At 36.4% G+C, this 17,049-nt stretch overlaps 2 protein-coding genes across 2 annotated transcripts in view; both read right to left on the reverse strand.

Annotated features, from left to right (window-relative positions):
* The window catches only part of LOC121948663 (DENN domain-containing protein 4B-like), a 7,687-nt gene extending 7,484 nt beyond the window's left edge, over nt 1-203 (reverse strand). Inside the window, exons 1-2 of the mRNA XM_042494063.1 lie at nt 148-203; nt 1-94 (exon numbers count right to left, since the gene is read on the reverse strand). The exon at nt 1-94 is cut by the window's left edge and continues 78 nt beyond it. Coding sequence (XP_042349997.1) covers nt 1-94; nt 148-203 — 150 coding nt within the window. The remainder of the gene's footprint in view (nt 95-147) is intronic.
* Nucleotides 204-11,193: 10,990 nt separating this feature from the next.
* LOC121948664 (trace amine-associated receptor 1-like) lies at nt 11,194-14,774 on the reverse strand. The gene is made up of 3 exons (XM_042494064.1): nt 14,755-14,774; nt 13,526-13,714; nt 11,194-12,001 (listed from the first exon to the last, which is right to left on the reverse strand). The coding sequence occupies exons 1-3, from the start codon at nt 14,772-14,774 to the stop codon at nt 11,194-11,196; spliced, it is 1,017 nt and encodes a 338-aa protein (XP_042349998.1).
* Between the last annotated feature and the right edge of the window lie 2,275 nt (nt 14,775-17,049).

Here is a 17,049-nt window from a genome sequence, read left to right on the forward strand (position 1 = left end):
GTTACACTGGAGTCTCAGGGACGCCTCCTGAGCGCTGGGGGGCCTCACGGCGCTCTCCACCTCGTCCTCCACGTTCCAGTTAGTGCGCTCCACGCTGAGAGAAAAGGACAAGAGGAAGATTTCAAACGGAGCGATGTTAGCCGAGACTGTCTCCGGCAGAGCTGCAAATTCACCTCTGCCAAATCTGAAGATTTGGGTTTCATCTTTAGAATCACATCATCAGAGAAAACGCCAAACTACAGCCTGAGGGCGCCGCGACACGTCTGACGCACCGGTGTCAAGGGCCGTCCACACCAACCACTATAACTATAACCGTGAATATAAAATATAAATATAAATATAAAATTTAAAAAAAAATATAAATATAAAAAACATAAAATATAAATATAAATATAACCATAAATATAACTATGAATATAACAGAAACAAAGAGTTGATGGTGCCAAACTGAGCACTTTTGTTTTTTTAATCTTTTTCTCCTGAGAGGAGTCAACAGCTCCATCTGCTGGTCAGAATCTGCTACAGTCAAAGAGGCTGATCAATTATTGATGACTAAATTCACAGGAATAAAAAACAAAAAGAAAACCAAAAACGGTAAAGTAGTTCACAGCTTCATGCATCTTTTTTAACATAAAAACAGACATTGTGTGTTTGAGTCTGACCGATATGGGATTTTTGAGGCTGATGCAGATATCGATTTTATGGTGGAAAAATTCAGAGATTACTGATTTGGCGACAGATAAAGTGAATTTTTGAGCTGGAATGGAAAGTAGATCATTTCTATATGGACTGATTTTGCACTGATATGACTACAAAAGTACTCAGAGGGCTGCTTTCTTAAACAAAAAACTTTTTTTTAACAGTTCACTTTTTTAACTAGTTTCCATTACACACAAACAAAAATAAATAATATAAAAATAAAATAAACATCAGTACTGTAAGTGTTTCAGCATCAATCTTCGCTGACTGTTTAAATAAATAATATAAAAAATAAAATAAAACAGCAGTACTGTTTGGTCTTTGCTGACCATTTAAAAAATAAAGAATAAATACAATAAAATAAAAAGCTAAATCAGCATCAGCACAGTTCAGTTTCAGTCACTCACTGACTATTTCTAAACCACCCGAGCATCGTTTTCTGCATCAAATGGTCTGTAAAAAAAAAAGTTTTCTTATCAAAAAAATAAACTTCGATGTGTCTGTGAAAGGCTCATATCGGCCGATAATATCGGTTGACCCATAAATCGGTCGGTCGGGCTGTAATTTGTGGTCCAAATTAGACTTTAGGATCTATGTTAGATGTGACGTTTAAAAGACAGATTCTGATTGGCTGTTTGTATTTCCAGCGTTCATGAAATCACTCTCGGAGCGATCCAAACGAAATCATACTTTCCTTGAACATTAGTTATAGTTATAGTTGATTTTTAAAACTATTTTTTTGTAGTTATCGCTGTTGGCGTGGACGGCCCTGTAGTCTGTTACTGTGCCTTACTGCTGACGGGTCCGGGATCACAGATCTCAGCGTTCAGGAAGGGGACGAAGGACGCGCAGCAGAACGGGCAGGACGAGTTCAGGTTGGAGTCGTCCGACGTCCAGCCGGCCATGATCTCCTCGTCATAAACCAACGAGTTGCAGCTGCGACACAGAGAGCAGCTGGACATCAACACCTGGACGCACAGAGAGGGGCGGGACGAGTCAGCGGCAGTTAGTTACCACAGACGCACCAACAGGAAACACACTGAAACAAACCACGCCAGCTGCTGGAGTCATTTCCAAACTAACACGGACGGTTTCACCTCGAGACCCGTCGCCTCCTGGTTGGCGTCCCACGACTATGAAGAGGCAACTTCAAGACTGGTCTGCTGGATCTGAAAAATCAGGTAAATGGGACAATTTTCAACTGAACAAGTACAGTAAAGACGAGGTCACTTCCTAAGAAACGAACTCTGAGAAAAGACGACACGGAACCAGATTATTACGTAAAAATAACGTCTTAACGTCACCAACACATGATTCTGTTTAAAAGTCAACCAGTAAAGGTCAGATAAACGTCAAATTATCTATGAATTTTGGGCTTTGATTTTAAATTTAATTTTTCTTATTTTTTTAATTGATAAAAAATTGCATTAAGAAATGCAATGATCATTTATTTGTTTTTTTATTTGAAAAATTTTTTTGTATATATATATTTTTTTTTTTTTGCAGCTTAAAGTTTTCTATTTTTGTACATTTTGCTTTTATTCTATTTATTCTGCATCTATCTTGTCTATTTATTTTTTTTTATATTATGTTTTTTTTTTTTTAAAGTTGGGTATCTATTATGTATTTTTATTTTGTATATTGTGTATGCATTTTTTTAAATTGGTATTTTTATTCTGTATATTGTGTGTCACTATTTTGTATGTTCATTTGTATTTTGTGAATTTAATTTACTTTTAATATTGTGTGCTTATTGAATAGTATTTTTTTATATTTATTTAGTTTATTGTGTTTTTTTTCTGTTTTGCATTTTTATTCTGTATAATGTGTATCTATCTTTTATATTTATTTTGTATGCAGGTCTGCGTGGTTATCTGGGAGTTACAGTGTTTTTATTATTACTCACATCATTTCATTATTTTAAGAAAAAAGACGTGATGTGTTTTTCAAATATTGCAGATTTGCTGTGCTTTATTTTGCGACCTTAATTTAGACGTATAAAGTTAAACTATCACATTTTTTTATGGACTAAAGACAGCATGAATGTTTTCAAACTCTGCATGAAGTGAGACCTGCTTCGATTATTCTCTTGAGATTTAACTCTAACTCAAAACTGTGACATCAAGAATTGAAAGTAAATTAAATTGTGAGATTTCCATCCCTGCCCTGAAAAGATGATAATTTTGCTAAAAAGCAATTTAAAAAGTTCAAGTTTTCTGATTCAGCAGGTATTAAAATCAAGTTTCCCTGTAAAGAGAATGAAAGACAAACGTCAGAATGAAGCAGGTTTGAAGAGTCACACCTCTGAGGTCGCGCTGACCAGCCTCTCCTTGGCCTTCAGCAGCGTTTCAGCCACTTTGAGCTTTCCTGGACTGCCTCTGCTCCGACACACCCTTCGTCCTATCCCTCCTGCTCCTCCTCCTCCTCCTCCTCCCTCCTCCTCCTGGTCGCCGGTCGTCCACGCTGGCGGCTCGTCGAACAGACACTCGGTGTCTCGTCGGCGTGAGAAGCTGCTGGAGTTTCCCCGCCAACCTATTCTCTCGGCTCAGGACACGTTGTTGTAGTTCTCGTCTACGACTTTACTCCTGCCGGCCGACGAGTCTCGAGTCCCTGCAGGTCTGCAGGTCAAAGAACAACAAAGTGAGTTACGCAGAACAACAACAGCGGCAGCGTTAGAGGATAAAGTGACTGTGTAGAGTATAAAAACTTATGGTGACGTCATACCAGCTTGGAAATGCACTTTTTTTTTTTTTTTTATCATGGATCTTCAACATTTATTGAGTTGGAATTTCAAGACCAGGTTTTCGGGCATCCTTAACCCTTTTGGACTGTTTGTTGTTCATTTTACAGGTTTAGGACTTTTTTTTTCTTAAACTGTTGTGTGAAACTGTGTTATGTGTTGATGCATGTGTAAATGTAGTCCAGGATTGTGTATTTGAGTGTAATCAGTGAATTTGCAGCTCAGCTCCTACAATAAGTCTAAAATACACTGTGGAAACTAAATAGTTACATTCAGACTGTTCAGGTCCAAAAATGCTCCATTGAAACCCATTCAAACTGACATTTTTGATCCCACAGCCATCAGAGCAGAAAAACAGGACTTGTATTATTTCTGGGTGTCATTCTGGGCTTTTGACTCTGAATTTGTCATTTTGACTATTTTCCACCTGATGAGGTCATTTTGACCATATTTGGCATATGGAGGAAATACATGCTATTTCCACTAGGTGACCTGTCACAGTCAATGTAGCTCTGATCACTGACATATCCCAGACTGTCAGCAGCTACACTCACACACTGACATATCCCAGACTGTCAGCAGCTACACTCACACACTGACATATCCACTTCAGCAGCTACACTCACACACTGACATTTATATCCCAGACTGTCTCAGTTTACACTCACACACTGACTGACATATCCCAGACTTTCAGGATCCAAAAACAGACTGGCTCACATGAATTCAATGATGACTTCATCCCAGACTTTCACAACAGCTACAAACATTTTGACATATCCCAGAATTCTGTCAGCACTATGTTCAAACTGAAAAAAATCCCAGACTTGATCAGCAAAACTCAATTTAACACTGACAAATCTAATGACTTTGAGAAAGCTACTAAAAATTAAGCTTTTTTTTATTGATATTGAAAATAATAACCAAAAACTGTTTTTTTAAATGTGCAAAACTAAAAAAACAAAAAACTGTGCATTTAAATGTTAAATAATCCATAAAGTTTGAATGAATTAAAACATGGTTAAATTTTACAAAGATTTTTTGAGTTAACTTTGTTTTAAATTAATTAAAAAAAATTCAAAAAATGTCAAATTGCGTGATTCATGTAATGTATTTTATTCAGTCCTATTCCATCTTAGTGTGACCATTAAATCTTTATATTTTCATGATCAGGTACACTCTACATAATAATTAACAAAAACCAAAACAACCTTTTATACCCTGCAAGCTGAGTTTTTTTCTCAGCAGACTGAAACTTCTTTTGAGCTGTAATCATTCTGACATTTTTGTACATTTACTGTAATCAAATGCATTTTAAAAAAAACCCACAGTTCTTAATTTCTGTTACTGAAAACTGGTGATTTCAATGAATCTTTGTTGCACAATTTACTGAACTAAAAAAGGTTGAAATAAACCTTAATCACAGCTTTCATTTGACAATGTGTTTTAACAGTATAAAACTTTGTAAATTGTCAAATTAGCTCCGTGTCTTAATCTCAAATCAGAAACCTCAAAAACCTCCTAAAAGTTTACACTCTGAAGACATGGTCAAATTCATTTATCTGACTGTAAATGCACGCTGATTGTGTCAGCAGCCAGCACAAAAGTGCTTCTGTAAATACCACATCAAATGTTGAACAAACAGAAGCAACAATGAATTCCTCTGTAGTCCTGCGACCTGTATCTGCACATGGTCAGGAATTAAACATAGTGATCTGCTAATTATTACTTTCCACTACTGTTTGGAAAACTAATTTTTTCAGAGTTCATTGCAAAAAGCCATTTGACAGTGACATCAAATTTAAGAGTCAATGGGAAAAATTTAAAACAAAAATTTGAAAAACCACAAAATTTTTTAATTTACTATTCTGCAATGTTCAATAAATCACAGCAAATTAATGCAAATGTCTCAAAAAATCTCAAAAAAAAACTGAATACTGCAACTGTCACAAATATTCAAATAAAACAAAGTTTACGTTTTTTGAAAATGCCTCTGAGCTAAAAAAATCAAGCTGCTGCGGCATAAATGAATTTAAAAAAAAAAACTGCAAATGTAAAATTTTCAAAAAAGTTTCGTACAAAAATCTGATTTCCCTGTCATCACATCTCAAACTTTGTGAAATCATTTTGCCGTGTACTGTCAGAGCGTGCATGATTAACAGTTCATTTGCATTTTTTTTTGAATGTTCAAATGAAAATTTAATGAAACATTTTGACATTTTCCTTATTTTGATGGTGTCAGAGTTCTGTGCAAACACTGCTCTTTGTGCGTTCACAGTGAATTTGTCACTCACAAAGTGTGTGTGTGTCTACAGTTTGACCTGTGTGTCTGACATGAAGTTCTTTGTGATCTTTTGCAATGAACAGTGTCAGTGACCTGTTTTTTCAGTGACACTTTTCACAGTGTCGTGACAACAACTTCAGTTCAGCTCTTTTTTGAAAAAAGCAGTGATAAAGTAGTTTCAGAAAATTCACTGACAACACTGAAGCACACAGGTGCATTGCACGTGCAAAATGCAGCACACCAAAATGCTCCTGATAAGAAAACAGCAATTTCTGGTCAGACTGCAACACTCAATGTTTCTGCAAACACTGCAAAAAACTGAGCAAAAATGAAAAAAAAAAACAAAAAAACACAAAAAAAACACATTTTCAGTAAACAAAAACAGGATCTGACTTTTAAAATGAAATTACAGTTTATCAGGACAGTTTTGCTTAAAATTAAACACTGGCCCAGTTTCAAAATGTGATCACTGTCTCATGGTACACTGTGCAACTTTTTACACTTTATCAGGTTAAATGTTCAAAGAAGTGACGTGTTCAAGTTACAACTGTTAAAAGGTCTGTGTACAAGTTTCACTGACTCACGGTCAATGAATCTCTTTAACTGGGTGTTACACGACTTTGAACATTGATGCAGTTTTTGAAGGACACAACAATCAACGTGTTCACTACAAAATGATGCTCATCATCTGTCATGTTGAGAGGTCAAAATGTTTTTTTGCAAAAACAACTGAGACACATTGGTCATTTGAATGAAAAATTCATGTGCATTTTTAAATGTTTCCATTAAGCTGTTCAGAAAGAGAAGTCAGTTTTTTTTTTTTTTCATGTCATTGTTTTCTTTGAAAATCTCAAATTTTGGTTAATTTTTTCATTTTTCACTTTTTTTTTTAAACTTTCCATTTTGAATGATTTATTATTTTAATTTTGCCAATGATAAGTCCGCATCAAAATTTTCCACCATTTTTTTTTTCGACACATTTTAAATGACTGGAACTTTTAGGGTTTCTGCAAAAATCATGTCAACAAAAATTGCAAAAACCTATCATTTAATGTGCTATTTTTCATTTGATGGTTTATTCCATGTTTTGTTCTTTTTTAATCTTTTTGGTGTCATTTTTTTAAAAAAAAAAGAATTCAAGTTTAAAAAGTCAGGTAAATTGTTTCATTGTTCAGGCATTGAACAGCAAAGCTTTCAAAATGGGTCAAACATGGAGAAACTGTGCATGCTCATGTTTAACTTGCTTGGATCTGAAGCATGCAACTGATAAAATTCATTTAAAAAACTGCTGATGGAGATTCATTTGCACTAAAAAAGTGGTCACTTTCAGTTTTCAGAAAAATTAATAAAAATTTTTTGGCATGAGAAAAATTTGATAAAAATTCAGGGAAAATTAAAATTAAATCTGAATAAATGCTGCAGGTCTTTTGCATTTTAACGGTCAAATGCTTTTAAACTTGTTTTTCAAATCATGGAACTCTGAATTTTTGAAAAGTTTCAACTCCTGATTAAAGGCTTCACAGAAATAAACACAAAAATTCCAATTTGCAAATAGCAAAAGAAAGAATACAAAAGTGACTTGGCAAAACACAACAGTTGATTTCTGAAAAAAAGCTCAAAACACACAAACAGTTCTGTCATGTTTCACTATCAAAGAAGTCGAACAGTGTGCGACAAACTTCTAAAAAGGGTTAATGGACAAACATTTTAAAATTGATTTTTCAGAGACAGTCAGCATGTGTTCAATGACTCAAACACTGCACAGTTTGATGCAGTGTTTTTTTTAGACTGACACACACGTGACGTGAACAGAGGTTTTTCACACACACACACCACACTGAGTTTGAAAACATTGTTCAAACACACAATTTCTGTACCCACAGTTTTGGCACTCATTTTTTCAAAAACACAAATCCAAGGTCACTTTAACAGTCTAAACATTTCCACATGGCAAAGCGAAACTTGGGGACATTTAAAAATACATCTGAAGTCAGAGACAAAATCATTTGATCACATTTCTTAAAAAATTTTAAAACAGGACTGAACTGCTCTTGGCACACAGTGGTAAATGTCACATGTCCACACTGTCAAAAATTCAAAAAGAGTAAAAAGAAACTCTGACTGTGTTGCATGTTTCCCTGATGCTGTAATGCATGGACTGTTTCAGGTCCAAAAATGGCAAAGACAACCGGTTCCAGTTTGTGCGTCACTGTGTCCTGAAAAGCAGACTGAACTCATTGACATGGAAACTATGTTACACTTTCAAATGGCAGCAATGAAAGGTGCATCAGCTTCCAACAAAATTCACTCCTCATTTAAAATAAGCAAGTCAAAAAACTTCACTAAAGACTAAATGCCACTGAAATTTTCAATCAACCTGCTTTTTTTGTTTCAGCTTAAAAACTCAGTTTTCATGTGGACAAATCATTATTTTTGAACATTTTTTATTCTAAAAATTTTTAAATGAAGAAAATGTTCATCAAAATTGAGATTTTTTCATTACATTGCAAAAATTAGTTTTTTTAAATCTTTTAAAACACCCATCTCACGACATTGTCCTAAAAAAGAGAAAACATTATATTTGTTTTTGATGATCATCTTTGCTCCAAGATTTGTTAAAAAATTTTGAAAAAATCCCAGAATTATTTTGACATAAATTGAGAAACTGTTTTTGTACATAGATTGATGCTCTCCAAAATTTTTAAATCCTAAAAAAGGAAGTTAGCTTTGACAGGTTTTTTTTCCTCAAAGCATTGATGTACAGTTTCTCACAGTTTCCAGCAGTTTACCAGCTTTGCTTTTAAGAAAAAGATCCACAAACATCCACTCAAGTGTCCAATTTTTAGCAGAAACAAAGAAAGATTCATTTTTTGTTTAACAGGTTCTGCTTCACTTCTTTAATTCTACTTTGATCCACACGATCTGTAAAAATTCTTCCAATTTTGGACTCGACATGTTACTGAATCAAGACCTTCTTCATTTTTTTCTCAAGAGTTGTTCATCTTTTAGAAAGTACAAAGATCCTCTAGAAAAAGGAATTTTCAGTTTTAAAAACAGTTTTTTCAAACTTTTTTAGATTCTGATTGAAACACTGTCACATTTTTGGCTTCACTCCTAAAAAAAAAAAAAAAGGTTTCATGAGCATTGAGTTAGCTTGTCTTAGAAATTGTATTATTTCTAATTAAATCCAAATCAAAAAAAATTATGACTTTTAAACAGTTAAATACAAACACTTCATTTTCATACAGAAACTGAAGTCAGACACACAACTTCAGACACACACACAATACAAACTGTATGAAATTGAAAAAATTTTACATAAACAAAACATATTATAATTGTTGTATACATTAAAATGCTTTTTACAACACACACCACACAATTGTTAATTTTTATCAGTTTTGATGTAAATTTGCCTGCAATTTTTCTGCTCCAGTGTACATGTTTACATAAACTTTTTTTAATCAGACTCTAATTAATTTTCTTCATCAAATTGATCCATCTGATTATATTTTATTAATCATCACAGCATCCATTATTAAGAATCTGACATTTTGTTTTGGAAAACCTTTTTTTTAATTTTTTTTTTTAAAAACGTTTTTTTTGAAAACATTTTTTCAAGAGATATTAAAACTGTTTTTTTTAAAGTCATGTGTCATTGTTTTGAATTTTCAGGTTTACAACAACTGTCTGTTCAGTACTGACATTTACCCCCGTGTGCTGATTCAACACAATTGTCCACACCTGTGATTTTTCAAACACAATGATTCACAAATTCAACATTCACACACATAACTGTCACAGAAGTCACACGTGGTCTCTGAATGCTTTAAACATCACTGACAGTCTTAAATCTCCCATAAAATTTGTGTCCACACTGAATGTTGTTGACAGTCTGAACAGACATTGAAATCACATGCTTGATGACATTTTTCACATGTTGTGACACATGACTTTACACACATGGGACATGCAGTCACTTGACACTGTTTGGCACACACACACACACACAAAGTACACACACACACACACACACACACACACACACACACACACACACACACACACACACACACACACAACACACACACACACACACACTGATTTTCAGTGCAACACTCAGTGACACAAACTTTGAAAAACAACATTTTACACTAACGTATCACTTCACAATTTAAAGTTCAGTTTTTCTCCAAACAACATATTGTGTTGCTTTTTTTTCTGACATTTTTTGTCAACATGTTTCAACATTTCAAAAAAACACAAAAACTCACTTCCTTTTATTATTATTATTATTCTTATTATTATTATTCTTATATTACTTTAATTTTAAATTGTTTAGAAATGGATCTAACAGAAATGTGATGGGAAAATAACATGAGTAACTCATGGGATGCAGCTTAAAAGTTTCCCACTGGCTCAAAAAAAACCCCCCAAAAAAACAACAACAAATAAGTCAACAGCTCCATCTTCTGGCACATTGGCAGCAGCTGCATGAAGAACATAAAATGTGCAGCTGTGCACTGCTGAATAATCAGTTTTACACAGGCTGCTGTACTAACAACAACTTTGGGGTTTTATTCCATCTAACTTCTTTTTAAATTTTAATCTCATAAAATAAAGCAGCAGAGAGGAAAATACACAACAGTCGCATGACGAAACAGTTGAGAACAAAATAAGAATTTTGTCATAATTTTATTTTGTACTAAATAGACAATAAGTCGTAATCGCCACAAGAAGTTTACAACGAGCAGAGCGATGCACAGCTTTCACATTGACTGTTTATCTACAGCAGGGACGCTCGACTTGCTTTACTTGGCGGCCAGTTTTGCAAAATGACAGGGGGCCAGGGGCCAGTCACAGCAGCACCATGTTTCTGGCACTTTAGGACATCTCTGATTTAAGGACATTTCTTGGAATTTCTGACAGATTTTAGGAAATTCCCTAGATTCTTGAACAATACTAGGATTTAGGACTCCTCTGGGATGTCCAGAACATTTCTGGGATTTTAGGAGTTTTCTTGGACTTCAGCACATTTCAATGATATTAGGACATTTTTAGGATTTCAGGGACACTAGGTGCTTTGCCAGGACTTCTGTTTTGTTTCATTGTTTTGTGTTTTTCTTTAAAAAAAAAAAAGCTCTATTTTGATGCTGTTTAATGCACTCTGGCACCAAGTACAAAAACAATTACCACTGTGAATCACTTCATTTTTATTATGTATTAGAAAACGGTTGGAGGGCCACCCGGCATCCTATCAGGGGCCAGATTTCACATGTGGTCTATAGGTGAGTGTCACATGACTAGAGGATGCACAGAGTATGAGTGAGTATGCACATGAGTATACCACAGAGCCTGCTCTTTACTGTATACATATATTTACATTCTGTATACAGAGAGAAAATAAGTTTAACTTAATTTTGGGAGATTAAGTGAAAACCTTTGCGGAGCAGATCTCGGTTCAGTCACTTCACAGTATTTTGGTCTTACTGGAGCCGGGCTGCAGAATCTCAAGCGTGACGATGACTTTAACTGCTTTCCTAAACCAGCAGTAAAACCAGGCGTAGATCACAGGGTTCAGACAGGAGTTAAAGTAAAACAGGTAGAGGACAAAGGACGCAGAGGAAGAATCGACCGTGTCTCCTGCCAGAGAGACTCCGTAATACGGACAGAAACACATCAGAAACACAGCCACCAGAACACCGAGCGTCCTGGCTGCTTTCAGCTCTGATTTCTTTGTTTTTGGGGCCACTGAGAGCTGCAGAGCGATCACGTGAGAGCGCATGGCGCGAGCCTGAGACACGGCCGCAGCGAAGACTCTCAGGTACAGGACCAGGATGACAGTGATGGGAGCAACGAAGGTTAAAACCAGGTCGACGGCTCCTTCGACGTAGTTAATGACAATCACACACTCTCCCCTGCAGGTGTGATACCTGCCCGGCTCCGCGAGGTCGTCCTTTAGTATGAGGCCGCTGTAGATGGCAGCGCACAGCCAACACGCACACACGCACACTTTAACCCTTCGCACGGTGACCCTGGTGGTGTAACGCAGAGGGTCACAAATGGCCACGTAGCGGTCGACGGATATGAGCACTATGTCCCCCACTGAGGCAGAGGTGATGATGAAGGACACAGAGTTATAAAGTGAACACACGAAGTCACCGAGAAACCAGCAGGATGTTGTTGAGAGGATTTCTACGGGAAGCAGCAGGAAGCCCACGAGAAAGTCTGAGACCGCCAGCGCGAGGAGGAGGATGTTGGTGGGCGTGTGCAGCTGCCTGAGAGAGGAGAGAGACAAGTGTCATGAAAATCCTCAAAGCTGCATCACAAAAACAGAAACAGAAAATCATTCAAACACTTACAACAAATGAAAAAGAAAATTACTTAAAAAGAAAGTAAAAAAACAAAGCAAGAAAATGACTTAAAAAATAGGTGAGGAATTTTTTTTTGAAACATATTCTGAATATATAATTCTAATAATCATAAACACTTTCTGGAGATGTTTCCCTATTAAAAAAAACATCTTTCTATTTTTCTCTCTCTCTCACTCTTTCTCCTTTTTAAACATTAATTTTCAGGTTGTTTTCTTGTCGTCTTTTATCAGTTTCTTGCACGATGCTCATTGCAATTTTCCATGTTTTTGGAGAGAATTAAACCTTTTGGCTCAGGCTTCAAAGGGTTAAATATCTCTGAAAAGCGTCTGAATGAAACACAAAAAAATGTCCATCAAAGAGTTTTGTCTTCATTTTGTCTTCTTTTTTTGTAGAAAAACAGTCAACAAGGAAGAATACAATGACGAATGTTTCACAGTGAAAAATTATTCAGCAGCAGCTCAAAGATAATTCTTCTAATATGCATTCACATTTTTTAACTTTGAAAAGCTGTATGTAGTACTGTGTGTTTTAAAAATGAAATAACCAACAAACGTGGTCAAAAGGATGAAGAGGATACTGTTTCACAGGGCTGAAGAGTCGGACAGAAAAGTGAATCATTTACAAACAGATATGATGTGAAACAGAAACACTGAAGAAGCAGAAAAAATCTCTGTCGCTGTCTGAGGTTCTGAAATCATCAGTTCTGATTAATATACATCCTGTCCTGTCACAATACACAGATTTACTGAAAAGATATTCAATATCCCGACAAAGACAAGGATATTAATCACATAATGTATTCTAATTAATACTTGTCAGAGTATGTTCAAAATCAGTGGCTAAAAACCCCCCAAACCAAGAAAAGGGTGCTTTTGTTAGTGGAAAAGGAGAATGAAACAGTCGTTAGACCTTTAACCTTTCATACCTGAGCTAAGAAGGAGGCAGTGAGCAACGAAACAAGGAATGACCCAAAAATTTGCAAGATATTAGAAAATTGTAGAAGAAAATTAGTAAATAACAAAAAATTAAATTAAATACAATAAACATAATTTTTTAAAAACAATACCACAGAAATAAGCCGGAAAAGAGCTGAAACATTATAATCATTTTGTCACATAGTTTGAAATGTGCATTTATGATTATTGTAAATATAGTTTTCCCTGGCTTTTCCTTTTTTTCCATGACATTTTTACCAGCAATGAAAAAAAAATCTCTAAATATACTTTTTTTGCAATTTGTGGAACATTTCCTAATACATTTTTCACTGCCTTTTTCTCCATGGTTTTGAAGCTGCACAAGAAAAAAGGGTTAATCAGTGTCAGACAAGCACATTTACATTTCAGAAAGTCTTAAAGAAGATTAAAGCACAGGACGAGTACATGTTAGAGAGTGAAAATGTAAGATTTGGGAGTAAGGGTTCATGTTTGCCTGAAGTGTGACACAGAGATGATGACGAGCAGGTTGAGAGCCACAGTGAGCAGAGAGACGGAGTACAGCAGGCAGTTAACCAGCACCGCTCTGGGCCGCGGAGGGCCGGGCCTCCTGCAGGAGGTGTTGATCAGCTGTGGAAAGCAGAGCTCCTCCATCTTCAGAGATCTGCAGAGATCTGCAGCTCCACTGAACAAATGACTGATTTAACTCTTTCATACGAGCATGAGTCCTCCAATCCCCCTTTTTCTCGGTCTCTGTTGGACTGCGATGTCACTCCTCCCTCGCTCTGCACATCCCACCATCATCTTCATCACTTTCCCTGGAAACATGTCTCCCTCGCCTGTGTTAATCTCAACTATTGCCTCCTATATTTTGTCTTACTTCTTTGCACTTTTTTTCAGTAATTTATGCAGTGATAAGCCAGTCAAAAGTAAGTTTACTCATTCATTTTAGAAAGGCCACACAGCACACACAGGTGCCAGTGATAGAAAAACAAAAGACCCCCCCAAAAAATCAGAAAATGTAAGTGTTTATCAAAAATAGTTGCCAATTTATGTTGTCATCTGACTTATTTATTCGTCCAGTAACTGTTTCAGCTGTACTTGTGTTCATTGTTGAGTAGTTTTATTCGTGTCTCAACATGTTGTATAAACTTTTCTGACACTTTCTCATCTCAAGTCGTCATGTTGCCACTTTGCAGTCCACTTCCATGTCTACATATTTAGGTTTCTTCTGCGTCTGCTGTTAATGTCCTGTGATGCCGTTATTGTGATTTCAACACAAGCACACGGTGGGATGACGCTGCACGTGGTTATGTTTAGGCGACAAATGCAAATGTCAACCGACACCAGGACGTCATCAAACGCACTTGCTGGCATGGATGGCCAAAAAAGTTTATACGTTTCAATTTCTTAAGTTGAGCCTCTTAACTCATTCTCAGCTTTTTTTGTTCCTTAATCAAATTCTCACAGAGCTAACACCTATCACCTGATTACCTCCTGCTCTCTCTCTCTCTCTCACACACACACACACACACACACACACACCTGGCCCTCATCATCTCATCAGCCTCTCAGTATAAATACCTGCCTCATTTTGTGTTTCACAGCGTTTCAGTCTCTTTCTGTCTTTTTCCACCAGCTTCCTTTAGAATTGACTTTCCTTCTAAAAACCTCTGTTTGAATCTTTTTTGCCTTTTTGACAAAGTAAACCAGCTTATATCTCACCTCCCTCGCTTCTGAAGCATAATTGGAGTCCTCAGCATTGACCCAAAACTATTTAAACCACTCAGAGTCATATGCAGGGCTGCAGTCGTGAATGGGGCTAAAACGCACCTGATTTTGTCTCGATTTGTCTCCCAAAGACAGACATGTCAGCTGCCTCTCTGCACACATTGTTTGAAGCTGACCCATCAGGCTGCACAGTGAATTCTGTGTTGCATGTGGGTGACAGGCGTCAAAACTTCACTAAAATGTGTGTTGGTGCACGGTTCAGCTTTAATCAAACTGATGCCGTTCAGACGCAGCACACTCTGTGAAGGCTGTTGCTCTTTAGACTGTCAGCGAAGATATAAAAAATGTCTCTCTTTCCTCCGTCTTGGAGCTCCTGCACATGTGGTGTCACACAGGCAGCAGACAGAGCTGCCGTCTGTATTTCCACAATTAAAAGAATATACTCTGCTCATTTATGGAGCAAACTGCTGTATTGTCAACGTCAGATATTGCAATATATGCAGATATTTTACAATAAAAAGAGCTAATATTCAGACGTTTGATCATTTCTGCTCTGCGTTGATTGTGTCCTTTTTTTCACCTTTCGTCCACAACACTGTGTTTTTGATGTTCGTCTGAACTGAGCTGACTTTGTACCAAAAAGAAACCAAACTGATTTCATTAACTGTGGAGTGCTGCAGGCTCACGTAGCTCCAGACGAGCCTGAGAAAGTATTTCTGCACAGAAGTCAAGACGTGAAACACTTTTAAACATGTTTTAAGCTGCTGCTTCATATATGGCCTTTTTCTTATGCAGTCACTGCTCACGAAAACACAAGTCATGACAGAAAGCCACTTCTGATGCATGATGCATTTCATGGCCATGAAATTAAAAGCTTTGTGTTAACAACTGAAAGGATTCTGTCGACCTGTTACTTTACATTTGTGCTCCACACTCAACAACAAACGTTTCCCTTTTCACTGACAAAATCAACATCAGTTTGATTTGTGGCTTTTATGTCATTTGTAACATTTAAAAATAAACAATAACAAAACACACAAATGAAAGCAAACGAGGCTTACGGCAAAAAACAAAAAGTCAAAAAAGAAGGCCTATACATCCGTTTCACTAACAAACACTCAAGTCACATAAACTTAAATATCGCATATTTGAAAAGGAGTGAGAGGAAGTACAAACTTATTTAACTTTTTTTTTATCTGTTCTAAAGGTAAAGGATTATTTTTCAGTTGTTTTTTGTACTCTCATCAGTATGAGAGTGCACAAATACGCAAATGTACGTATATTATTAAGAACTTGTTATTCAATAAAATCTTCATTTATCCATTTCTGCACACGGAGGTTTATTTTTGCTGCCATCCACAACGTTACTGACGCATCGCTTTCCTATTTCCCAAAGTACACTTTATTAACACGTTAACTTTGCCCGCCCTAAAATATACTTATATATAGCTAAATATTCGCTCTATAAGCTCAGTTTTTGTTTCATCAATTCCTGGGAGGAATATCCGTCTTTACATGTGATAATTGAATCCATCATTATTCTCCAGAAATCTAAGATTTATTGTCCAATATTTAATCAGTTGTGAATGACACAATGTCACCTGAAAAAAAAAACATAACTATTGAGAACATATTGCATCACATGTTGATGTTTGGTTGATTTTCTTCACACCTCTGATTGCAGGAACACCTCAGAGGTCGAGGTGTCATCATCCGACGGATCCGTGCAGGTGTGAACAAACTTCCTGCCGTCAGGAGCAGCTAATGAGCTGCAAAACATCTGCAGAGAGAGAAATCTCCTGTGTGTGTGTCTGACGGGGCTTCAAATGGTCACAACAAAAAGGCTAATCCTCGAGACTGTTTGGAGCATTTTAGTCTTTTTTCATTCTTCATTTTTTAACATTTTTGTCTGTGTTCCTGCATATGGTATAAATTTTGGCAAGATTGTGTATTTGAGTGTAATCAGTGAATTTCCAGCTCAGCTCCTACAATAAGTCTAAAATACACTGTGGAAACTAAATAGTTAAATATCAAAGCAGAAAAACAGGACTTGTATTATTTCTGGGTGTCATTCTGGGCTTTTGACTCTGAATTTGTCATTTTGACTATTTTCCACCTGATGAGGTCATTTTGACCATATTTGGCATATGGAGGAAATACATGCTATTTCCACTAGGTGACCTGTCACAGTCAATGTAGCTGCTGATCACTGACATATCCCAGACTGTCAGCAGCTACACTCACACACTGACATATCCCAGACTGTCAGCAGCTACACTCACACACTGA

This window comes from Plectropomus leopardus, chromosome 10 (genome assembly GCF_008729295.1).
Source record: "Plectropomus leopardus isolate mb chromosome 10, YSFRI_Pleo_2.0, whole genome shotgun sequence".
NCBI lineage: Eukaryota > Metazoa > Chordata > Actinopteri > Perciformes > Serranidae > Plectropomus > Plectropomus leopardus.

Coding starts and splice junctions, on each gene's coding strand:
- LOC121948664 (XM_042494064.1), bottom strand. CDS start 14,774: ATGCTTCAGAAGCGAGGGAG. Junction 13,715..14,754: donor ATGCTTCAGAAGCGAGGGAG/GTGAGATATAAG, acceptor TCATTTGTTCAG/TGGAGCTGCAGATCTCTGCA. Junction 12,002..13,525: donor ATCTCTGTGTCACACTTCAG/GCAAACATGAAC, acceptor CTCCTCTCTCAG/GCAGCTGCACACGCCCACCA.